The 25,610-nt window shown below is 42.6% G+C and overlaps 1 protein-coding gene across 1 annotated transcript in view; it reads right to left on the bottom strand.

The window, feature by feature from the left end:
* Window positions 1-6,647: 6,647 nt before the first annotated feature.
* LOC146712431 (NACHT, LRR and PYD domains-containing protein 12-like) overlaps window positions 6,648-25,610 on the bottom strand; it is a 28,635-nt gene continuing 9,672 nt past the window's right edge. Inside the window, exons 5-13 of the mRNA XM_085442608.1 lie at window positions 24,938-25,179; window positions 23,030-24,821; window positions 20,269-20,445; window positions 18,354-18,530; window positions 16,000-16,197; window positions 13,453-13,629; window positions 11,101-11,298; window positions 7,932-8,105; window positions 6,648-7,256 (exon numbers count right to left, since the gene is read on the bottom strand). Of these exons, the coding sequence (XP_085298734.1) occupies window positions 7,247-7,256; window positions 7,932-8,105; window positions 11,101-11,298; window positions 13,453-13,629; window positions 16,000-16,197; window positions 18,354-18,530; window positions 20,269-20,445; window positions 23,030-24,821; window positions 24,938-25,179 (3,145 nt within the window). The 3' untranslated portion in view covers window positions 6,648-7,246. The remainder of the gene's footprint in view (window positions 7,257-7,931; window positions 8,106-11,100; window positions 11,299-13,452; window positions 13,630-15,999; window positions 16,198-18,353; window positions 18,531-20,268; window positions 20,446-23,029; window positions 24,822-24,937; window positions 25,180-25,610) is intronic.

Genomic DNA, 25,610 nt, shown 5'->3' on the forward strand with positions numbered 1-25,610 from the left:
GCTCTGCCTCCCATTCTACTTTTAAATACTCTAGGAACAACAAGTAGGCCTGCAGAGCGAGAGCGAAGTGCTCTAATAGGGTGATATGGTACTACAAGGTCATTAAGATAAGATGGGGCCTGATTATTTAAGACCTTGTATGTGAGGAGCAGGATTTTGAATTCTGAATTTAACAGGAAGCCAAAACAGGAGAAATCTGCTCTCTCTTTCTAGTCCCTGTCAGGACTCTTGCTGCAGCATTTTGGATCAGTTGAAGGCTTTTCAGGGAGTTTTTAGGACATCCTGATAATAATGAATTACAGTCGTCCAGCCTGGAAGTAATAAATGCATGAACTAGTTTTTCAGCATCACTCTGAGACAGGATATTTCTAACTTTAGAGATGTTGCGCAAATGAAAGAAAGCAGTGAAGTGAGATTAGTGCTGTAAAACTTCCATAACACTGAACAGATGCCACCACAGATATGTTAAAATCTCAGTCAAAACTAGCAAAGACAAATGAAATCCATGAATCAGAAATGCTGATTGTTGAACAGATAATTCAGTCTGTGCATGAGGAGGATCCACTTTAGACTAAACTACATACAGAAACACAGGAACCAGGGCACAGTGTAAATCCAGGAGCTCTGTGTGCAACAGCTGACCTGTATGAACACAAAACACTGATTGAAGTCCACGTTGATGCTTTCTGTCTGTTTAACTTTTACATTTGAAGCAACACATTTTACTTCAAACACACAGATCAGGTAGAAAACTGTGGATTAGAAAACAAATTCATCAAGAAGGTCCTGAAGCAAGAAGTTCATCATTGCATAGAGTAAGAAAAAGGACATGAATCATCCCACGGGTCTGTGCAGTCGTTATATTATCATCAGCTAAATCATGTCTGCATACTGTGTGTGTGTGTGTGTGTGTGTGTGTGTGTGTGTGTGTGTGTGTGTGTGTGTGTGTGTGTGTGTGTTGCTTTTTTAAATCTTCTACTTAGAGTTCAAACTTGGATAGTGATACAAACATTGCACTGCTTCATTTAATATCTAATTGAACACATCTATGATTGAATTTGAATCTTAAATGTTTTGATTTCAAAGATGTGGTTCTGATATGAAGGAACAGAAAGTCAATTGTTGCCATGGATACAGTGAGACAGACGCCTCAGACCCTTATTTTTTATTTCTTTGACTTTTTATTTTATTGATTCATTTCTTTATTTTTACATTTTAAAAAGTGTATTTGTCTGAATGAACTAATCCCCATTTCCCATGCTTTGTATCACTGGTCATACTGGGAACAGCCATAGAAAATGTTTGTAAAGAAGAAATCTTAAACATGAGCAGATTCTCAGGCGATTTCTGTTTCCTAACCATTGTTTCAGTGCACACGTCCCATCACTACATGTGTGTTAAAGATTTCTTTGGGATCAAAATAATCCACTGACAGTTATCAGTACAAACAGGATGCAAAAATCCAAAGTTCAGACTTCAGAGTTACTAAAACAGAGATGTGAGGAAAACTGGTTCTTCACACGACGTTTCATGTGTGAACAGTAGAGGTGGTTTCATTTTCACATGTAGGTGTTGCAGTGAGGATTGCAGGGAGACATTTGCTGAATAGCTGCAGCTCTGCTCCTGTAGACTGCCTCTGAATGTGTGTGTGGTGATAAAGTCACTTTAATTAAATGTCACCTGTCAGGGAAAACTTTGTGTTGACTGAAGAAAGTTCACTTCTCTTTCATTGCAGCTCCACTCTTATTTTTGATGCACTCATTTGTTTAATAAATGATTTCAATGATTTTGCCACAGCTCTGCATTGTCAGGTCGGAGCATGTGTGCTTTTGATGAAATGCTGATATGATGACGCTTGATTGGGGAAAGATTTCCACAGGTGGTGTTGTTGGTCTCCTTCTTCCAGTTTTCTTGTTGCTGCCTCTCTCCTCGCCTCAGTTGCTGCAGCTGTATCATGTATGTTGTTATGTTACATACAAAGAGAAATTTGTGACATTAAAGAGTAAAGATTCTTATTCTTAAATGAAGATGAATAAAGGTTTTGTGAAATAACTACTGAGTTCTGGTGCCGTCTCTGGATGCCTCGACGAATAAAAGAACCGGAGTAAAACTGATTTCGTAACAATTTATACCTATATTTCTCTATTTCTCTATTTATCTGAATATTTATCTATCATAACTGTTTCTACACTCACTTTATATGAGTGCTTGTTGTTTCTTGTATATTTGCTGCTATGACAACTCAGTTTCCCTCCTGGATTAATAAAGTTTCTCTGATTCTGAAATACAGTGAGCCATTATATTTGTAGTTTCTAACTAACAATATAAAGGCTCTGCAACCGATAGAGCCACAGCACGTCCCACTGGCAGCTGAAGGAACTTTTAAACAAAGGACTTTGTAATTGAAGCTTTATTTATACAGGTCGGCTCATTGAGACTCAATGTCTCATTTACAAGAGAGACCTGTTCCAGACAAACATATTAAAATTACAACAATAAAAGAAAAGTTTGTGTAATGTACTCAGTCACATTAAAAACGAGAACAAGTTCCCAGAGATGGTTTCACAAAAACATGTGTACGTCTTTTGAAGTCTGCAAGTGAAATCAACGGAGAGCCTTAAATCCTTCGGTTATGTTTTCCATGAAGACGGAGCAGAAAAGGAGAACGCCTTCTTCCCAAGCTCTGCATGAACTGATGGAACAGTGGATGTAATGATGTCCTGAGACTGCAGGCTGTGACTAAACTGTTTGCCTAACATGTACTCTGATGAATAGGAGGCAGTAACCCAGAAACAGATTGATAGATAAAATGATACTAATGGACCATCCTGTGTAAGACCAATGAGGACCAGTTAACCAGAGAACACAGAGTACAGTGGTGTGTTAAAGGTTTACAGACAGTTATAAATCTTAATGCCCCATGATGGACAAAATCCAACAGATGAAGAGAGCGAGCAGAGTCATTCATATAAATCCTGTCACTGTAATCCAGGGCAGGTAAAAAAAAAGGTGGCAGCAACAAGCTTTTTCCTGTGAAACATGATCTGTTCCTGGAAGAGAAGCCCAACTTCAGCCTCAGTGTCTTTATTAGATGTTCAATGTGTGGCTTATAGGAACGACTGTCATCAACCACAATACCGAGGTATGTGTACGAGGCCACAGTTTCAATAGAAATACTTTGAGCAGATACAGGAGAAGGAAATAAAGCCGGACCCTCTTTCTGTTTGTGAACAACATGACTTTGGTTTTTTCTACATTTAAAGCCAGTCTGAGCCAGCTGAGACTGAATACTATCAACAGCTGCTGTAATGGTTTGAAAACTATGTTGATGGTATAAAATGAACAGATGCATCTAGATTTTGTGCCACACCGTTGACATAAGTAGCCCAGGACAGAACCCTGTGCACTCGTTTAGTGACATTTAAAAAGCTGGAAGAGAGACCATTGAGCTGAACGCACTGCTGATGTCCAAAAGAACATTAGAGAAGCAGCCAGCTGCTCGGTCTGAAAGGCCTATTTCCAGTAATCTATGACATAAAATGCTGTGGTCAGCAGCTCAGCTCATAAACCAAGGGACTGGGAGCAGCTGCTGCTGAGTGTTGCTGGAGTTCCTGTGCTGTTAGATCCTCATCCTCTCCACGCAGCTTGGAAGTAGGTGAAGTTGTGCCAGAAGATTTTTTGTTGTGGTCGACAGTGTCAAAGGCTTTTGATAGATCAATAAAAAGAGCTGCACAGTAGTTCTTTGCATCCAGCGCTTCATAGACGTCTTTGAGAACTTTTATCGAAGCAGCTCCAGTACTGTGCAGTTTCCTAAAACCAGACTGGAAGGGAGATAAAATCCTATTTTCATCCAGATAACTTTGAAGTTGATTTACCAGCCTTTGAAGAACCTTAGATAAGACACAGAGTTTGGAAATTGGCCTGTAATTACTAACTGTTGAAGAATCACCAGCTTTCAGTGGGGGAGTACAGAGGCACACTTCCACATCTGTGGTAAAGCCTTCTGTTGTAGAGAAAGATTAAAAATATAAGACACTGGCTCAGCTATGATATTTGCAGCCAAGTGCAAGAAGGAAGGAGAACGATTGTGAGGACGAGTTTCTGGTGTTGGGGCTATTCAAAGCCTTACAAACCTCTTCTACTGTGACAGGTGTGAAGGAAAAGGTATCAGTAAGCAGGAACTACGAGCAGAGTTGTGTGCAAGAGGTTTACCATCAGATACTGTGCTGAACAAAGAACAAGAAGCAACAAAGTGTTTGTTAAAGCAACATTTCAGTTTTGTGTGACACAGGAGTGGAGTCGATATTTAAGTGAGGAGGAAGCTCTGAGGAGTCACAGCTGGCAGAGACACTTTATAGTTTGCCAAAACCTCCTACGGTCGTTTGGACTGTCAGTCGTTAAAGTAAAAAATAGTTACATTGGATCTTGATGATGGAGGCAGTAATCCGATTACACAGCTAATGAAAACGTAGCCAATCAGCATCAGAGCCAGACTTCCTGCCCAGGCCTGGTTTCTCTCATGTAGGAGATCGGCCGGTACTGAACCAAACCAGGCCTGTCCCGACCTTTCACCCTGACCTGGCAAAAAGGGGCGTGTCTGTCCACAAAGTAGACACGACTCTCCTGTAAATGTTCCCAAACTGACATTGTCAGCCTGTTTAATACGACCCCAGTTCAAACTGATGCGGGCTCGGAGCGTGAGAGTGTTTCTCACAGCACCAACTATGCAGTGATCACTCAGGTCGTTGGCAAAAACTGCAGATGTGGAAAACTTACGCAGCATATTAGTTAAAAAAGGTCAATAAGAGCAGATTTATCTGGGTGTTTAGGATCAAGGCGTGTGAGGCTTTAAATAATTTGAGTCAGTTTTAAAAACAAGCAGCGTGCCTTAAAATCATCAGACACAGAAGAAAGCCAGTCCCAATGAAAATCATCCATCTGAAAGACGTCATTAAAATGCAGCTCAGATAAAAGTTGAACCAGAGACGGTGATGTGCTGGGGGAAGCAGGTGGAGGCTGATAGCAGCCAACAACAGTCTGATTTCCAAACAGATCAATAGTTAAGGCCAAGATTTCAAATGGCTGAGGTGCAGATGGAGAGAACAAGACTTGAGCAGCAAGACAGAGCTTCACATAAACTTCCAGACCTCCGCCTTTTCTGGGACAGTCTGAGAGCTAAATGTTAAATCCATCAGTTGCTACGTTTTTATCCAGTAAATATTTGGAAAGTCTCAGAAACAACAATGATACCAGCACCGCTTGAACAGGCCCAGATTCCAATCATATCCATGTCAGGAAGCACACGACGTGATGCACGTGTAACCCAGACAGTTTTTAACATCTGCTGGTGTTTCACATTCAGCCAGAGGCCCAGGGTTAGGTTGGATACCAGACAATAATAAAAGCATCGTTATTAGACTCTAGAGCTCGTTTATAGCTGACACCACATGTAGAGTTTAAGTTCACACAGAGACGATGACATTTTTCTAAAACCAGCAAACAATAAACAAGAAATGTAACAAGAGTTTCAGAAGAAGCTGTTTTACAGAGAAATGATTCCCTGAAGACAAAATTATTATTATCATCTTTATTTCTCCAGGTGAAAATTTAATTGAGATTAAAAATGTGGTTTTCAAGAGAGACCTGGCATCATGGCAGAAAGAGTCAGAAATACATCATAATTCAAACAAATACAAAATAGGAAAAACATCCTACATAAACTTCATAAAGTTTCATTAACAGACTTTGAACAATGGACTTCAAACTTCCCCCCAAAACAACAGAAACACATTTGAAGACAATGAATGACATTTATCCCTCTAAAGAAGGACTTAGACTACGATTTAATATGAATGAGAACATGTTCATAAATGGATGCAACCAAAGATTTCATCAATCCCTGATTTAGAGACAACAGAACGTTTGGTTTGATTTCACAAGATAAGAATGACGACTGAGTCGGAAGATTGTTTTATGTTTAGTCAAATCTTTCATACATAAAGTCGGATTACAAAATCATCCCCTAAGTTTGTTGTTTTATTCAAGGAATTGAAATTATGGAGAAAATCTGTGAAATGACTTAAAGAAAACAAACCACAAAAACTCTATGATACTCTAAACCCCCTGGTTTAGGTCGGCAAAACTTTACTAGACCCGCCCCTGCACAGTTACCAGCTGTCAGCTACTTAGAAAAGGATCCTGGTGTTATTTGTCTCTCAGAAACAGTTCATAACTTCCCATCAACTCATTCATGTCACCTAAAAGGTAAACCTGTTTCTCCATCACCTGCTCAGCTCTGATGATTCATTTGTGGCTTTAATGTAGTGTTACATCCTGTTTATTTGCTTCCATCTGTATACATGTCCAGATTCACTGTTATGTTTCTATTCTTACATTGCTGTGTGATCACTGTTCCCTCTGCTGACTGATGTGACCTTTTGTATCTCACACTGATACTTGTCATATTTGTATCTGCGCCTTAAAGATAAAAAGTTTTCCATGCTAAAACACAGCTCCACCTCCTGCAGTTCTCCCTCTGAACCACTAGATGTCTCTGTTATCTAAATGAAGACGTGCAGCACAGCAACCACAGCAGCGCTCAGATCACACGTGTCCTGTTATTATGTATAAAAGCATGAAACAGGTGAGACAGGTGGGATCAATATTAATGTTGTGGAAATATATGAAAAAGCAACAGAAGAGTGAAAACATTTCGTGTTTCTAGAAAGATCTTTCAGCTCACAGCTGCTCACAGACTGTATTTACAAGTGACAAACTGCAACTCTACAGTACATCTACAGTATATATCAAATATATTCTGTATTCAAATCTATTGAGTGATGTTTGAAAGTCTTTCCAGGTGAGTTTGATCCAGGAGGGTCTGAAGCCAGAGTCAGACAGAGACTGTGCAGAGACTGTAGAAGGACAGAGCAGCAGCAGAGCAGTCCAGATACACTGATGATCCTCTGTCAGATCCAGAGGGACACACAGGGATGATGCTGGACTCTACATTGTGTCTGACAGTGGAGCTGTTCTCAGAGCAGTTCACTCTGCAGCACTGACAGTCATCTGCACTTCTTCTCATTCCTCTGTCAGTCACTGCTGGATGAAGCTCTCCTCTCCACCTCCCAGTAACATGGCCCAGTCAGAGCGTCTCTACACACAAGCTGCTGCTGCTTCAACCTCTCTGGATCATCAGGACACAGCTCCTCCTCTCTCAGCACACACACCGTCCTGTTTACCATCATCAGCCCCACCTGCAGAGAGAAGAAGGAAGAGCAGAGGAGATAAACGAGTGTTTCCAGAGACTCTTCATCAGCTGTCAGTCAGTGATGCAGCACATCCAGTATAAAGAGCAGCAGGGACTTCAGTGCTGGGACTGTACTAGGACTCATTGTTGCTTCACTTTTTCTAATCTTTGGATTTTTATTGAAGTTGATGAAAATGTTTTTCCCTCCTAGTTTGAGTTTGGACTTTCATTCATTAGAAGAACCTTGGTGTGTCCACTCTGAGCTCTGTAGCAACCCCAACAACAAGCCCAACAATCCAGATGGACGGTTCCAGCTGTTAACTGGAGGAATTCCATCCAAACATCTGCTCTCACTAAATTCTTCCTCACCTACAGACTGTGTTCTTCACTGCTTTAAACTTGGAAACGAATGCAGTCATTGGTCTGCGTGCTGCTTTGTTCAGAGAGCTGATTGGCTGTTGACAGCGTTTGATCAGAGCGTGTCAGCTGTTACTATGGTGACCATAAAGGTCAGAAACAGGAAGTGTTTGTGTCCAATCCTGAAGCCTGTCACCGTTCTCCTCTCACAGCTTCACTGAGAAGCTGCAGCTTTACAGGAAACACTGGATCTTTGTTTCATACTGACTGTGTTTAGTACAATACTGCTGACAGCACCACCCACTCACTCCATCACTCTACTTACAGCAGAGTCTCCAGTCTGTAGTCTGGACTCTGCTGAAGATCAGACAGCTGCTTCACATCTGGATCCTTCAGGTTGTTTCCCCACAGCTCCAGCTCTCTCAGATGGGAGGGGTTGGACTTCAGTGCTGCTGCCAGATAATCACAGCTGATCTTTGACAAACCACAGTCCATCAATCTGTATAAAGAATGAAAGATGTAAGTTTATTAGACAAAGTGTGAGCTTGAAGTCATTCAGTGTTTCATCATCTGTTCAGAGCTGAAGAAGGTTCAGAATGTAGAAGTTTAGAAAATGGAAACTCCAAACAGCTGAAGCCAACAGGAAGCAGCTTCAAACAGGAAACTGTGCAGAGTTTCAGACTATATGTCCTGATGCAGCCAGTTGGATTTTGGAGATTTGAATCTCTGTTCTGTGACTAAGTCCTTGAATCATTTCTTCCAGTTGGTCCAACAAGACAGACTAAGTGTTGGACATGTGTTGTGGCTCCATTAGGGGAGCTTCTAAATGTGATGTGATGGCCCCTCTGGGTCTGTCAGGTCACAGGACTGAAGAGAGCTCAAACTGGGCACACAGTTGTTCCAGTCTGCACCAAAGACTCTATACTGGGACTGAGGGACTGCTTTGACTGCACCCACTGGGACTTTTTAAAGGCTCATGTTCTCACTTGGATCATCGATTTCTACTTACATTTCTTTCTGGGAAAAATGGGGATTACTTTGGAAACAGGAAGTATTTTCCCCAATAAGCAGCCCTGGATTAGTAAATCACTCCAACATGTTCTCAGGCAGAAGAAGCTGTCTTGTTATGAGGGAGAGAAGAAAAAGATTGAGGCACAGAAACTTGTTGAAAGAGAGATAAAGCAGCTAAAATCAGGTGTCAAAGTAAAGCAGAGGATGAGCTGAATAAAGGACACTCAAGGCTGGCTTGGAAAGGAATGAAGTCCATGGTGGGGATGCAGAACAAGGAGCAAAGATGAATGTGATGCTGAATCAGCAGAAGACTTGGACTCATTTGATTCCAGCTTTGATATCATTGATTTCAATGAAGAGCTTTGTGATTGTAGCAAAGGGCTGGTAGCTCTGAGAGTCCCACTGATGAGGTGTTTGTGTGGAAATCTCTTAGTGGGACCAAAGAGAGAAAAAGCCCTGGTTGTCACGGTCCTGGGTTTCCTGACCCAGCGTTTTTAGTTCTTTGTGATGTTTGTATTATTGTACTTGTGTGAGTTATTCTATGGTTTCTGGTTTCGATCCCTTGCCCTTCATGTTTCTCTGTGTCCCCTCTGTTCTGTGTAAGTCTGTGTCTGCATGTTTGAGTTCCCCTCTGTGTCTCTCGGTTCTTAGAGTCCTCTGCCTTATGGTTTATGTCTGTGTGTTTCTTAGTTGCTGTTTCCACTGTGTCAAGTTCGCGTCTCTGTGTGATACTTTCTGTTTTACTTTGAAGGTCCATGTCTTATGTGAATGTGTCCTGCTTTGCTTGTCTTGTCAGTCCTGATTTCTCCCAGCTGTGCCCTCCTGTGTCTCATTCCCCTCGTTACTCCCCAGTGTATTTAAACCCTGTGTTTCTCTGAGTCAGTGTCGCGTCGTCCCTCATGCTGTGTGGATCTCCCTGTGTCGCTCTGTGAGTTCTTAGTTTGTTGTTTCCCAGTTTAGTTTAGTTTGTATGTTTGTCCTACCAGCAAATAAAACTGTGGTTTTTGAGTTCTTCCCCTGAGTCTGTGAGTCTTGCATTTTGGGTCCACATCTCCTGCCTGCCGCACAGCGATTCATGACACTGGTCCTGATGCTGTGGGAGGGAAATGATTGAAGTGTGCTGTGAGGAACTGACTGGGAGATTTTCACACATTTTCCAGTCCTCCTTGGAACAACAGGAAGTTCCCAGCATATGGAAACAAAGGTTACGTGTCCTATGGCACTCAGTGATGATGGTGCTGTGGCCCCACCACCTCCACCTCTTTGTAAAGGAACTAACTGTAATCTGAAGCTTCAAATGGAACTAAGACTTCCTCCACTAGGTGGCAGTGTCTGATGAGAAAGTGTTAGTGGAGCTGGCCTGGAGTCAGAAACAGGAAGATGCAGGATTTGGGCTGAAATGGGGAAAAGTGGTTCGCACTAGTGCCTTAAAGCAAGAAGGTTGTAGGTTGAAGCTTGTTGGCCTTTCTGTGGAGGTTGGATGTTCTCCCACAGTCCAATGAAATGCTGCTTAGGTTCATTGGTGCTTCTAAATTGGCTGTAGGTGTGGATGTGAGAGAGTGCTTCTCTGTCTCTCTCTGTTGGCCCTGTGATGGACTGCTCACCTGTGCAGGTGGACCACGCCTCTTGCCCTATGACAGTTAGGTCACAGGCTCCAGCCCTGTGAGCCTAAGCTGAATAAACAGTTAGCAAAAATGATTCATAGATGGCCTGAAATCCCCCAGTTAGCAGTTTGGTAGATAGCTATGACATGCTAATCCCATCCAGCAGCTGTATTCTACCTGTAAGCTGATCCCTGCTGAGCCAAAGCACTTTTTCATATACAAATTACAACCTTTAATAGAAACCTATTGGTCAGCATCTTATTAGCCTGCTGTTAGCTTCATTCCACAGAAAACTGAGAGAAACTAACAGAGTTGATAAAGAATAAAGATAAATGTGCTTATTTTAAGCCTTTGAAGTGCTTCAGGCGATCTCTGTCCACTTCTGTCCACTCATTCATTCATGTAAGCTTTCTAATGCAGCTTTGATCTTCACAGTCTGCTTCATGAAACTCATTCTAACCCTGAATGTCAGAGTGTTCCTCCTTCTCTTTCCCATCATTCATGCTGGCAGTGGAGGAGATTTGGATGTTGGACTGTGTTTTGGATGATGTGTGTATGTTTGTGTTGGACTGCTGTCTGTAAAGCAAACGCACATTTTGCTTTGGATTTCAGTGTCAGACAGACTTTAAGGTGGAATGAAGAGTTGGAGAGTTTCACAGTGAATTATCCAGTGGAGGATTTTTCTTCTTCTTTGAAGGTTTGAAATGTGAACATTGTTCTGCTGCAGTCAATGGACTAAACCAGAGAAGAAGAAAACAGACTTTACCATGAAGATCCTCAGTGTGGATCAGTATAATATCAGCCTGATGTCTGCAGTTTAGTGTCAGCACAACTTTCACATCATATTCATCTCAGCACAACTAAAACATGCTGACTGACCTCAGAGTTTCAAGTCCACATCCTGGACTCTCCAGGAAACCACACAGATGCTTCACTCCTGAATCCTGCAGCTTGTTCTTGGTCGAAGACCAGGAGTACTCATTACTCAGGTCCAGCTGTCTCAGATGGGAGGGGTTGGACTTCAGTGCTGCTGCCAGATAATCACAGCTGATCTCTGACAAACCACAGAGACTCAATCTGTATAAAGAATGAAAGATGTAAGTTTATTAGACAAAGTGCTTGAAATCATTCAGTGTTTCATCATCTGTTCAGAGCTGAAGAAGGTTCAGAATGTAGAAGTTTAGAAAATGGAAACTCCAAACAGCTGAAGCCAACAGGAAGCAGCTTCAAACAAACACAACAAGAGAAAAAACTCTGAATGTTTCACATTAAAGTCGTACATTTCTCATAAAAACAGGACAAAGACTTGAAAAAGTCGTGTTTTTCCTTCCAGGAACCACAAGGCTTCACTTTTAAAGGTGAAGTGTGAAAGAAATGGACATATTTGAAGTCCAACACCTTTTTCCAGTCACATTATTAAAGCAGACAAACTACAAGCTCATTTTCATTCCAACAAGTCATCTTCTGACCTGGACTAACAACACTGGTCTCTATGTGCAGCTGGCTGTGAGACCAGTGCTCAGGGAGCGTCTACAAAGTGCAACACTGAAAGAACATCACACACTCATTTGCTTCCAGCACTTTCACACAAACATCTACTGTCATTATTGTCACCAAACTCTGTGGATCCTTTATTGCAAATTCAAATGGGATCAAATGGTCAGACAAAAGAGGGTTATGAGGAAATATGATGAAATGTTGTGTATTAGCAGCAAGTTATTGAATCATTTTCCTCAGAAACCAAACAAAATGATTGACAAACATGTTTTTACAAACTCAGTGTTGGACTTGGATCAGCAGGATAAGCTGATGTTTAAAGGCATTTGAGTCTCGCTGTATGAGAGTCCAGTTATTACTCAATATTTATGGATGATGTTCTTTCAGTGTTGCACTTTGTAGACGCTCCCTGAGCCTCACAGCCAGCTGCACATGGACCAGCTGACATTACCCAGCATTAGAGGCGGCTGTAAAAAAATGGATTTTCCTAATTGAATGGTTTTAATTTGAATAAAGCGATGTTGATTCATTCAATCCTGAATCGATTTTTAATATAAATGTATTTTGCCAGAATCTCAGGTTAAAGCTCCCAAAAGTATTTCAACAACAAGCAAACAGATAAAACAGTAAATGAGAGCAGCTAAACACACAAAGATGGAAACACAGAGCGTGGATCGTTCACTCGACGGCACGTACACGGACACGCCGTCGGGGCTGAAAGTGGACAGCTCACAGATCCTGAAGCTGCAGGTTTCATCTGTCTCCAACCAAAACTGACTGAACCAGCAGCAGAAGAAGATCCAAACTACGCTTTACGTTTGATGAACATCGTCATGAATTCTCTCTGACTTTGACGTTTACTTCCTGCACAGCTCTCTCTCTCTCTCAGTGTACTTCAAGAACAGTTTACCTTCAAAAATCTGTTTCCTGCATTATTCACTGCTTATTACGCACCAGTCTGCTGTTGTGTTCACTGCTGTCGGCCTCCGAAAACAAAGCCTCATTTCTGCTGTTCAATACTGAAGAAATGTAAACCTTTTAAAATGATGACAGATTACAAACTCTCAGCTGTGTCTGTAATCAAACCTCTGTAACTTTGCTTCCCTTCAGCAGCATCAGCTCATGTTCACATGTTGATTCATGGTTTGCTTCAGTTTTTGATGGACTGCAGAATATTTTGAAGGTTATCTGCTATAAAAAGCCAGAACAGGAAAATCTGCTTCATGTGTTTCTGTTTGATCCTCAGTGACTTTGACACAAAGGCCTCTGCTGTGATGATCACACCTCTGATCAAGTTTCACAGTGTCAGCTTTGTTTTTATACATATGGATATGTGCTGATAAATGATCAGAGTTATAATATTTCCCACTGTCTGCTGTGTGCCGTGACCTTTGACCTGCTAAAGACAGTCAGCTGTGGATTATTCATTGTTGTGTCTGATACTTAGAACTGTGAGGAAGAACACTACACAGTTAATCAGGGTCCCCTCTCTCTGAATCAGGAAAGGTGGGCAGGCCGCGTGTGGGCCGCGGGCCATACGTTGAGTCTCACTGTTTGAAATGTGAACATTGTTCTGCTGCAGTCAATGGACTAAACCAGAGAAGAAGAAAACAGACTTTACCATGAAGATCCTCAGTGTGGATCAGTATAATATCAGCCTGATGTCTGCAGTTTAGTGTCAGCACAACTTTCACATCATATTCATCTCAGCACAACTAAAACATGCTGACTGACCTCAGAGTTTCAAGTCCACATCCTGGACTCTCCAGGAAACCACACAGATGCTTCACTCCTGAATCCTGCAGCTTGTTGTTGCCGCTCAGGTCCAGCTCTCTCAGATGGGAGGGGTTGGACTTCAGCGCTGCTGCCAGATAATCACAGCTGATCTCTGACAAACCACAGAGCCTCAATCTGTATAAAGAATGAAAGATGTAAGTTTATTAGACAAAGTGTGAGCTTGAAGTCATTCAGTGTTTCATCATCTGTTCAGAGCTGAAGAAGGTTCAGAATGTAGAAGTTTAGAAAATGGAAACTCCAAACAGCTGAAGCCAACAGGAAGCAGCTTCAAACAGGAAACTGTGCAGAGTTTCAGACTATATGTCCTGATGCAGCCAGTTGGATTTTGGAGATTTGAATCTCTGTTCTGTGACTAAGTCCTTGAATCATTTCTTCCAGTTGGTCCAACAAGACAGACTAAGTGTTGGACATGTGTTGTGGCTCCATTATGGGAGCTTCTAAATGTGATGTGATGGCCCCTCTGGGTCTGTCAGGTCACAGCACTGAAGAGAGCTCAAACTGGGCACACAGTTGTTCCAGTCTGGACCAAAGACTCTATACTGGGACTGAGGGACTGCTTTGACTGCAGCCACTGGGACTTTTTAAAGGCTCATGTTCTCACTTGGATCATCGATTTCTACTTACATTTCTTTCTGGGAAAAATGGGGATTACTTTGGAAACAGGAAGTATTTTCCCCAATAAGCAGCCCTGGATTAGTAAATCACTCCAACATGTTCTCAGGCAGAAGAAGCTGTCTTGTTATGAGGGAGAGAAGAAAAAGATTGAGGCACAGAAACTTGTTGAAAGAGAGATAAAGCAGCTAAAATCAGGTGTCAAAGTAAAGCAGAGGATGAGCTGAATAAAGGACACTCAAGGCTGGCTTGGAAAGGAATGAAGTCCATGGTGGGGATGCAGAACAAGGAGCAAAGATGAATGTGATGCTGAATCAGCAGAAGACTTGGACTCATTGGATTCCAGCTTTGATATCATTGATTTCAATGAAGAGCTTTGTGATTGTAGCAAAGGGCTGGTAGCTCTGAGAGTCCCACTGATGAGGTGTTTGTGTGGAAATCTCTTAGTGGGAGCAAAGAGAGAAAAAGCCCTGGTCCTGATGCTGTGGGAGGGAAATGATTGAAGTGTGCTGTGAGGAACTGACTGGCAGATTTTCACACATTTTCCAGTCCTCCTTGGAACAACAGGAAGTTCCCAGCATATGGAAACAAAGGTTAAGTGTCCTATGGCACTCAGTGATGATGGTGCTGTGGCCCCACCACCTCCACCTCTTTGTAAAGGAACTAACTGTAATCTGAAGCTTCAAATGGGACTAAGACTTCCTCCACTAGGTGGCAGTGTCTGATTAGAAAGTGTTAGTGGAGCTGGCCTGGAGTCAGAAACAGGAAGATGCAGGATTTGGGCTGAAATGGGGAAAAGTGGTTCGCACTAGTGCCTTAAAGCAAGAAGGTTGTAGGTTGAAGCTTGTTGGCCTTTCTGTGGAGGTTGGATGTTCTCCCACAGTCCAATGAAATGCTGCTTAGGTTCATTGGTGCTTCTAAATTGGCTGTAGGTGTGGATGTGAGAGAGTGCTTCTCTGTCTCTCTCTGTTGGCCCTGTGATGGACTGCTCACCTGTGCAGGTGGACCACGCCTCTTGCCCTATGACAGCTAGGGCACAGGCTGCAGCCCTGTGAGCCTAAGCTGAATAAACAGTTAGCAAAAATGATCCATAGATGGCCTGAAATCCCCCAGTTAGCAGTTTGGTAGATAGCTATGACATGCTAATCCCATCCAGCAGCTGTATTCTACCTGTAAGCTGATCCCTGCTGAGCCAAAGCACTTTTTCATATACAAATTACAACCTTTAATAGAAACCTATTGGTCAGCATCTTATTAGCCTGCTGTTAGCTTCATTCCACAGAAAACTGAGAGAAACTAACAGAGTTGATAAAGAATAAAGAGAAATGTGCTGATTTAAAGCCTTTGAAGTGCTTCAGATGATCTCTGTCCACTTCTGTCCACTCATTCATTCATGTAAGCTTTCTAATGCAGCTTTGATCTTCACAGTCTGCTTCATGAAACTCATTCTAACCCTGAATGTCAGAGTGTTCCTCCTTCTCTTTCCCATCATTCATGCTGGCAGTGGAGGAGATTTGGATGTTGGACTGTGTTTTGGATGATGTGTGTATGTTTGTGTTGGACTGCTGTCTGTAAAGCAAACGCACATTTTGCTTTGGATTTCAGTGTCAGACAGACTTTAAGGTGGAATGAAGAGTTGGAGAGTTTCACAGTGAATTATCCAGTGGAGGATTTTTCTTCTTCTTTGAAGGTTTGAAATGTGAACATTGTTCTGCTGCAGTCAATGGACTAAACCAGAGAAGAAGAAAACAGACTTTACCATGAAGATCCTCAGTGTGGATCAGTATAATATCAGCCTGATGTCTGCAGTTTAGTGTCAGCACAACTTTCACATCATATTCATCTCAGCACAACTAAAACATGCTGACTGACCTCAGAGTTTCAAGTCCACATCCTGGACTCTCCAGGAAACCACACAGATGCTTCACTCCTGAATCCTGCAGCTTGTTCTTGGTCGAAGACCAGGAGTACTCATTACTCAGGTCCAGCTGTCTCAGATGGGAGGGGTTGGACTTCAGTGCTGCTGCCAGATAATCACAGCTGATCTCTGACAAACCACAGCCCCTCAATCTGTATAACGAATGAAAGATGTAAGTTTATTAGACAAAGTGTGAGCTTGAAATCATTCAGTGTTTCATCATCTGTTCAGAGCTGAAGAAGGTTCAGAATGTAGAAGTTTAGAAAATGGAAACTCCAAACAGCTGAAGCCAACAGGAAGCAGCTTCAAACAAACACAACAAGAGAAAAAACTCTGAATGTTTCACATTAAAGTCGTACATTTATCATAAAAACAGGACAAAGACTTGAAAAAGTCGTGTTTTTCCTTCCAGGAGCCACAAGGCTTCACTTTTAAAGGTGAAGTGTGAAAGAAATGGACATATTTGAAGTCCAACACCTTTTTCCAGTCACATTATTAAAGCAGACAAACTACAAGCTCATTTTCATTCCAACAAGTCATCTTCTGACCTGGACTAACAACACTGGTCTCTATGTGCAGCTGGCTGTGAGACCAGTGCTCAGGGAGCGTCTACAAAGTGCAACACTGAAAGAACATCACACACTCATTTGCTTCCAGCACTTTCACACAAACATCTACTGTCATTATTGTCACCAAACTCTGTGGATCCTTTATTGCAAATTCAAATGGGATCAAATGGTCAGACAAAAGAGGGTTATGAGGAAATATGATGAAATGTTGTGTATTAGCAGCAAGTTATTGAATCATTTTCCTCAGAAACCAAACAAAATGATTGACAAACATGTTTTTACAAACTCAGTGTTGGACTTGGATCAGCAGGATAAGCTGATGTTTAAAGGCATTTGAGTCTCGCTGTATGAGAGTCCAGTTATTACTCAATATTTATGGATGATGTTCTTTCAGTGTTGCACTTTGTAGACGCTCCCTGAGCCTCACAGCCAGCTGCACATGGACCAGCTGACATTACCCAGCATTAGAGGCGGGTGTAAAAAAATGGATTTTCCTATTTAAATGGTTTTAATTTGAATAAAGCGATGTTGATTCATTCAATCCTGAATCGATTTTTTATATAAATGTATTTTGCCAGAATCTCAGGTTAAAGCTCCCAAAAGTATTTCAACAACAAGCAAACAGATAAAACAGTAAATGAGAGCAGCTAAACACACAAAGATGGAAACACAGAGCGTGGATCGTTCACTCGACGGCACGTACACGGACACGCCGTCGGGGCTGAAAGTGGACAGCTCACAGATCCTGAAGCTGCAGGTTTCATCTGTCTCCAACCAAAACTGAGTGAACCAGCAGCAGAAGAAGATCCAAACTACGCTTTACGTTTGATGAACATCGTCATGAATTCTCTCTGACTTTGACGTTTACTTCCTGCACAGCTCTCTCTCTCTCAGTGTACTTCAAGAACAGTTTACCTTCAAAAATCTGTTTCCTGCATTATTCACTGCTTATTACGCACCAGTCTGCTGTTGTGTTCACTGCTGTCGGCCTCCGAAAACAAAGCCTCATTTCTGCTGTTCAATACTGAAGAAATGTAAACCTTTTAAAATGATGACAGATTACAAACTCTCAGCTGTGTCTGTAATCAAACCTCTGTAACTTTGCTTCCCTTCAGCAGCATCAGCTCATGTTCACATGTTGATTCATGGTTTGCTTCAGTTTTTGATGGACTGCAGAATATTTTGAAGGTTATCTGCTATAAAAAGCCAGAACAGGAAAATCTGCTTCATGTGTTTCTGTTTGATCCTCAGTGACTTTGACACAAAGGCCTCTGCTGTGATGATCACACCTCTGATCAAGTCTCACAGTGTCAGCTTTGTTTTTATACATATGGATATGTGCTGATAAATGATCAGAATTATAATCTTTCCCACTGTCTGCTGTGTGCCGTGACCTTTGACCTGCTAAAGACAGTCAGCTGTGGATTATTCATTGTTGTGTCTGATACTTAGAACTGTGAGGAAGAACACTACACAGTTAATCAGGGTCCCCTCTCTCTGAATCAGGAAAGGTGGGCAGGCCGCGTGTGGGCCGCGGGCCATACGTTGAGTCTCACTGTTTGAAATGTGAACATTGTTCTGCTGCAGTCAATGGACTAAACCAGAGAAGAAGAAAACAGACTTTACCATGAAGATCCTCAGTGTGGATCAGTATAATATCAGCCTGATGTCTGCAGTTTAGTGTCAGCACAACTTTCACATCATATTCATCTCAGCACAACTAAAACATGCTGACTGACCTCAGAGTTTCAAGTCCACATCCTGGACTCTCCAGGAAACCACACAGATGCTTCACTCCTGAATCCTGCAGCTTTTTGTTGTAGGTCAGGTCCAGCTCTCTCAGATGGGAGGGGTTGGACTTCAGTGCTGCTGCCAGATAATCACAGCTGATCTCTGACAAACCACAGCCCCACAATCTGTATAAAGAATGAAAGATGTAAGTTTATTAGACAAAGTGCTTGAAATCATTCAGTGTTTCATCATCTGTTCAGAGCTGAAGAAGGTTCAGAATGTAGAAGTTTAGAAAATGGAAACTCCAAACAGCTGAAGCCAACAGGAAGCAGCTTCAAACAAACACAACAAGAGAAAAAACTCTGAATGTTTCACATTAAAGTCGTACATTTATCATAAAAACAGGACAAAGACTTGAAAAAGTCGTGTTTTTCCTTCCAGGAACCACAAGGCTTCACTTTTAAAGTTGAAGTGTGAAAGAAATGGACATATTTGAAGTCCAACACCTTTTTCCAGTCACATTATTAAAGCAGACAAACTACAAGCTCATTTTCATTCCAACAAGTCATCTTCTGACCTGGACTAACAACACTGGTCTCTATGTGCAGCTGGCTGTGAGACCAGTGCTCAGGGAGCGTCTACAAAGTGCAACACTGAAAGAACATCACACACTCATTTGCTTCCATCATCCAACCTGAAGAGGAAACAGAGACGCCTCCCCTTCAAAGTAAAAGCTGCTCCTTTTGGACACAGTATCAAAGAAAGTCTACAGTATAACATAGAAGACAGAACAAAGTTTTGGTTGCGTTTAAATTGTGCAGAAATGAAACTACACTAAGCTCAATTATGTGACAGACATTTCATCCCATGTCAGTTTGGCCTCATCCTGGGCCGGATTATCCAGCACACACTCTGACCACAGGCCCAGGGGCCACGCACAGCTGGGCTCCATCCAAGAGACAGGAAACAAACCAACACAATAATAAAAAGCACCATGTGATCTTCTTACATCTTCAAGACAAACATAGTAAAAACATGAGCATATTTGTTTCCTGATAAAATGATGTGACAGGTAGAACAGAGTAAAGTGGTGGTGTTACAGCCTTTCTCCCCTCTGCTGCCGAGGCTGTTAGTCTCTCCCAAACTCAGCTACAGGACTTCCAAATGAATGAAAGCAGCAGAAGTGGCTTTACAAATGAAAGAGGAAGAGGAGAAGAAGAGGAGAGGGCGGCCACCCTGACCATCACTCCAGCTGAAAACATCACACTTCCATTAAAGTTGGTGAGAAAATGTTGAGCAGGATGAGCTGCTGGCTAATCTGGAGGCTGTAGCAGCAGCTCACAGTCACAGTGGATTTCCACTCATGAAAAAGCTCTGGCTGCTTCATTTCTCATCTCATATCAGAGACTTTAAAGCTTCACTGAAGCTGTACTGTGATGCTTCCATATCCCAGTGAGGCCTCCATAATGATTTCAGCTGTTCTGTACACACACTGTGTGCCCTGTATGGCTCAAAGTCTCTGCAGCCTGTTTTTATCTGCTATCATCAGATCTTCATCATCCTCATCCACATCCCTCACACACTCTACAGCCTCATCAGCACTGACTTCATCTTCACTGACTGATGGAGCACAACATGAACCTGTGGAGGCTGAAACACTGTCCTGTCAAACATCTCCCCGTCACCACTCCACTTCTGTCAGCCTTTAAATGAACCCTGCTCAAGTCTGTCACTTCTGTTTGGAGCCAAAAGGAAAAACTGTTGTTCAGTTGTTTGGAAAGACAACATTTCTGAAAGCACTCAAACTTCTTCACATTTGTCTTCAGACACATCCTGAACATTTAGGAACTAAAGAAATTTTCAAACATCAATCAAAGACCTGAAATATAGAAAAACAACAACAGCCGCAGTCAGTGAACTCACCCCAGAGTCTCCAGTTGACAGTTTGGACTCTCCAGTCCAGCACACAGAAGCTTCACACCTGAATCCTGCAGGCTGAGGTTTCTACTCATGTCCAGCTCTGTCAGATGGGAGGGGTTGGACTTCAGAGCTGAGGCCACAACTTCACAGTGAGACTCTTTGAGTCCACACTGAGTCAGTCTGTGATGATAGAAAATATAAAATGTGTTATTATAAAAGCAGAAAATCTGCATTATAAACACAGACTGAATGTATATGAAGACAAAACAGAGTGAGGTCATAATCTGATGAATCTGCTCTTCACATCTGTGCTTCAGCTCCTCTTACTGTGTTTGACATGACACAACGATTGAGTCTCTCTCAGACCTGCAGACTTTTAATGAGAATCTTTGTTTGGCTTTAATCTGCAGATGAAGGAGGAAGATGGTGTCACATTTAGGCTTCCATAATGTCCACAGTCTGTCACTGAGATCTGATCCAGAGTCAGAGTGAAGACACACATTTGGACTGTTTCCTGTTTTGACTCCAGAACATTTTGAATGAGTTCAGCTCAGTGAAGAGTTCCAGCTGGAAAGATGATCTCTGTTTGCTACCTGCTGTCAGGTACGACTGTTCACGTCCACACGCAGGAAAAACCTGCTGACTGTTACCAAACGGAGCAGAAATCTCATCACTGGACAATAATGATGAATGAACTCAGAGCTGCTGATATCAGATCTGATTTCAGGGGAACTAAACACAGAAATGATTGGCTCATTTTAGCTTTCTGAGCCATTATCTGCTGGTGTGTCGCTAGTTGGCAGAAAATGATTTGTATTCCTGTTCAGGGCTTCAGTGTTTATGAGTCCAGATCCAGGTGACAGCAAGTCAAAATGATGTTACCTGTCTGTGTCCAGCAGCAGCCTGTATTCACTTTGAATATTGTTATAACCTGACATGGATCCGTTTGTCTTTGATTGGTTTGTAAATGAGCAGAGTGAAGCTGACCCCCCACCCACTTGAAACGTAAAGGCAAATAGGCGGAGCGGTTAGTGCTACGTTTGTGCAGATTTGTGCAGGTAAAATTAGCGTTTGTGCTGCTACGGTTTCCGAGATATTAATGAAAATGTAAAGGTCAACCAGCCCCCCCACATTACCCAAATCCAACAAAAGTGGTATCAAACGTTTGTGCTACGTTTGTGCTGGTTTGTGCTGCAAAGATTTTCGTTTGTGCTGCTATCATTTTAAAGATATTAATAACAATTTCTAGAGGTCATCAGAGGTCAACCAGCCCCCCCACATTAATTAAATCAAACAAAATGGGTGTCAATCAACTGTGCTACGTTTGTGCTGGTTTGTGCTGCTAAAATTTTCGTTTGTGCTGCTTCTGTTTTAAAGATATTAATGAAAATGTAAAGGTCAAAAGGTCAACCAGCCCCCCCACATTACCCAAATCCAACAAAAGTAGTATCAAACGTTTGTGCTACGTTTGTGCTGGTTTGTGCTGCAGAAATTTTTGTTTGTGCCGTTATTATTTTAAAGATATTAACAAAAATTTCTAGAGGTCAACCAGCCCCCCCATATTAATGGAATCAAACAAAATGGATGTCAAACGTTTGTGCTGGTTTGTGCTGCAAAAATGTTTGTTTGTGCTGCTAACATTTTAAAATGTTTAATAAAATAACGTCTTGATGCGTGCTTAATCATCCAGGTAAGTAAATCCCAAAAGGTTGATCTTTCGCCATCCTACAATGCTGTGATTGTAGCCATTCCCCACTTTCTGTGAATGGTACTCATGGCCATTGATCAATAGGCTTTGATTAGTTGTCATTGATCAATGGTCATAATAATTTGCATACTAACAATCATGGAATTAACCCCCCAGCACATTGTTCATTCAGTGGCGCTAGTTTCCTTCACTATGCAAATGTACTGTTTATATGGTTGGGGAAACCTACAGTCAGCTGAGACTGAAGAAGTGAGTGACGAAACGTTTCTCCAACTGAAAATGTCCAGATGAACAGAATCAACCTTTTGGGATTTACAAACAAAAATTTTGTAAATGTCACTGTTTCCATTGGACCTGAGTGACGTACAAAGACAGAGAGGGAGAGAAAGGAGAGAGAGGATGGAGACAGCAAAGAGGGAGCAAACACAAACAGGTGAGAGTGGACAGGTGACCAAGGTCAGCAACCAATCAGAGAGCTTCTGTTTGACCCACAGTCACTGATGATGACTGCACATAACCAAGCAGTGTGTTACTCTGATATCAAATATGGATCCTGCTCTTATAATAATGATCATCAGATGATGTTATTGTGTTATTTTGTAGCTGAATACGATGTTTGTGTGATTATCAGTGAAAGAAGCAGTGAGGAGGATGGAGAGAGAGAGAGGACAGAGGGTGAAGTTAGAAACACTAAAAGGATTTTTCATGGATTTCATGGATGATGTGAGTGATTTCCAGCAGGACACTTAAACATGTCAGTGGACGTCCTAAAGAACATATTCACTGATATGAAACGTGTCATTGAACAGGATCAATATCAGTGGAAACATGGTGGAAACAGCTGTGACTGCATGGATGTGACACACTTCAAATCTGTTCTCCACTCTTGGATTTGGGATCCATGGAGCTGCTGCTGAGTCTGTACAATAAAGGAATGGTGTGGAAGGTTGCAGCGTACGGACACAAACACTTTGTGGTTACAATCTGATTTTATTTTCAACATTAAACTACTAACCTACACTGATCAATGATGTTAATGATCACATCTGGACTCACCCAGCCTTTCTGCAGTTCCTCACAGCTGGAATCAGTCTCTGTCGTCCCTGCTCTGATGTGTTGTACTTCTGCAGGTCCAACTCATCCAGAACCTCCTCTGACATCTGCAGCATGAAGGCCAGAGCTGAGCACTGGATCTCAGAGAGTTTCTTCTCTGATCTGTTCTCTGACTTCAGGAACTCTTGGATCTCCTGATGTACTGAGAGGTCGTTCATCTCCATCAGACAGTGGAAGATGTTGATGCTTCTGTCAGGAGAGATTTCATCACTGTTCATCTCCTTCAGGTTGTTGATGACTCTCTGGATGGTTTCTGGACTGATCTCTGTCTGACCCAGCAGACCTACTAAGAGTCTCTGGTTGGACTCCAGACAGAGGCCATGAAGGAAGCGAACAAACAGGTCCAGGTGGCCATTTTTACTCTGGAGGGATTTATACATGACTCTCTCAAGGAAATCATCCAGAGAGGACTCGTTGTATTTTTGTCCCAAGAAGTTCTCCAGCACCTCTGTCTTCCTGCTGGTGTGACAGTGGAACATGTAGACTGCAGCCAGAAACTCCTGAATGCTCAGATGAACAAAGCAGTAGACTGGTTTCTGGAAGATCACACACTCTCTTTTGAAGATCTCTGTACAAACTCCTGAGTACACCGAGGCCTCTGTCACATCCAGACCACACTGCTCCAGGTCTTCTTGGTAGAACATGATGTTTCCTTTCTCCAGATGTTCAAACGCCAGCCTCCCCAGCTTCAGAAGAACTTCCCTGTCAGCCTCCGTCAGCTCCTGTGGACTCGTCTCACGTCCCTCATGGTACTTGTTCTTCTTCCTCTTTGTCTGAACCAGCAGGAAGTGTGAGTACATGTCAGTCAGGGTCTTGGGCAGCTCTCCTCTCTGCTCTGTAGTCAACATGTGCTCCAGAACTGTAGCAGTGATCCAGCAGAAGACTGGGATACTACACATGATGTGGAGGCTCCTGGATGTCTTCATGTGGGAGATGATTCTGCTGGACAGCTCTTCATCACTGAATCTCCTCCTGAAGTACTCCTCCTTCTGGGCGTCAGTGAAGCCTCGTACTTCTGTTAGCCTGTCAACACATGTAGGAGGGATCTGATTGGCTGCTGCGGGTCGGGAAGTTATCCAGACGAGAGCCGAGGGAAGCAGATTCCCCTGGATGAGGTTTGTCAGCAGCTGGCTGACTGATGACTTCTGTGTGACATCAGACAGCAGCTTCCTGTTGGTGAAATCCAATGAAAGTCTGCTTTCATCCAGGCCGTCAAAGATGAACAAAAGCTGAGAGACAGCCAGCTTCTCTGCTGTGACCTTCTGTAATGTTGGATGGAAAACATGGAGCAGCTCCAGAAGACTGTACTGCTCATCTCTGATCAGGTTCAGCTCCCTGAATGAAAGCAGAACCACCACACTGACATGTTGGTTCTCCAAGCCCTCTGCCCAGTCCAGAGTGAACTTCTGCACTGAGAAGGTTTTTCCAACACCAGCCACGCCGTTGGTCAGAACCACTCTGATGGGTCTCTGTTGGTCAGGTAAGGCTTTAAAGATGTCCTGGCACCTGATTGGAGCGTCATGGAGGGTGTCCATCTTGGAAGCTGTCTCCAGCTGCCTCACCTCATGTTGGGTATGAACCTCTTCACTCTGTCCCTCTGTGATGTAGAGCTCAGTGTAGATCCTGTTGAGGAGGGTTCTACTTCCTGTTTCATCACTTCCTTCAGTCACACGTTCACATCTCCTCCTCAGACTGATCTTATGTTCATCTAAAACCTCCTGCAGACCAACATCTGCTGAAAGAAAGAAAAACAATGAGACTAAAGAGAAAGAAAACTCTTCAATGTCTGAACAACACAAGAAGTCCAGTTTTCAGAAATGAGTCCATCAGCAGACAGATGTTCAGTCTTACTTTGTACACAGCTGCTCTGACTGGCTGTCTGCAGTCCAGCTCTGCTTCTGGATCTTTCTCCACACTGGGGACAGGAGGAGTCTCCTGATGAAGCAGACTGGTCCCAGTATGAGGAGATGCACTGTCTGCAGAACCAGTGTCCACAGCTGGTAGAGACTGGATCCTTCAGGACGTCCTGACACAAAGCACAGCAGGACAGCTGCTCCTCCTCACAAACACCACTCCTCTTCCTCTTCCTCTCTCTGTGAACACATTTCTTCATCACTAAAACATTTACTGTCAGTGAAAAACATCCAGATGTGACCAAACTGCAGTTCCTCACAGTTCCTTTGATGTCATCAACACTAATGAGCTGCTCTTCCTGTCTGCCTGTCTCATTAAACACTGAGTGATGAATACAAACTCAACACTTCCTGCAGACTTCCTGACTTCACAATAAAAGCTTTCCATCAGAGAGACAGTTATGACTTTCACTGTTTTACAGCCGCTGTGTGCAGATTATCTGGGTCAGTTCACTCTGAAGCAGCTTAGAAGTATCCGTGTAGAGCCGTGGTCTGACACACAGAGACTTCTGATTTTCTCTATTTAAACAAACATGATGAAGATGAGCAGGTTTCTCTTCTAGTATAAACTCTGTGTCTCTCTGGCTGGCTCATGATGGCTTTTCAGGTTT

This window comes from Copadichromis virginalis, linkage group LG3 (assembly GCF_057382275.1).
Source record: "Copadichromis virginalis isolate Kocher_CV1m ecotype Utaka linkage group LG3, C_Virginalis_male_GT1.1, whole genome shotgun sequence".
In the NCBI taxonomy this organism is placed as follows: domain Eukaryota; kingdom Metazoa; phylum Chordata; class Actinopteri; order Cichliformes; family Cichlidae; genus Copadichromis; species Copadichromis virginalis.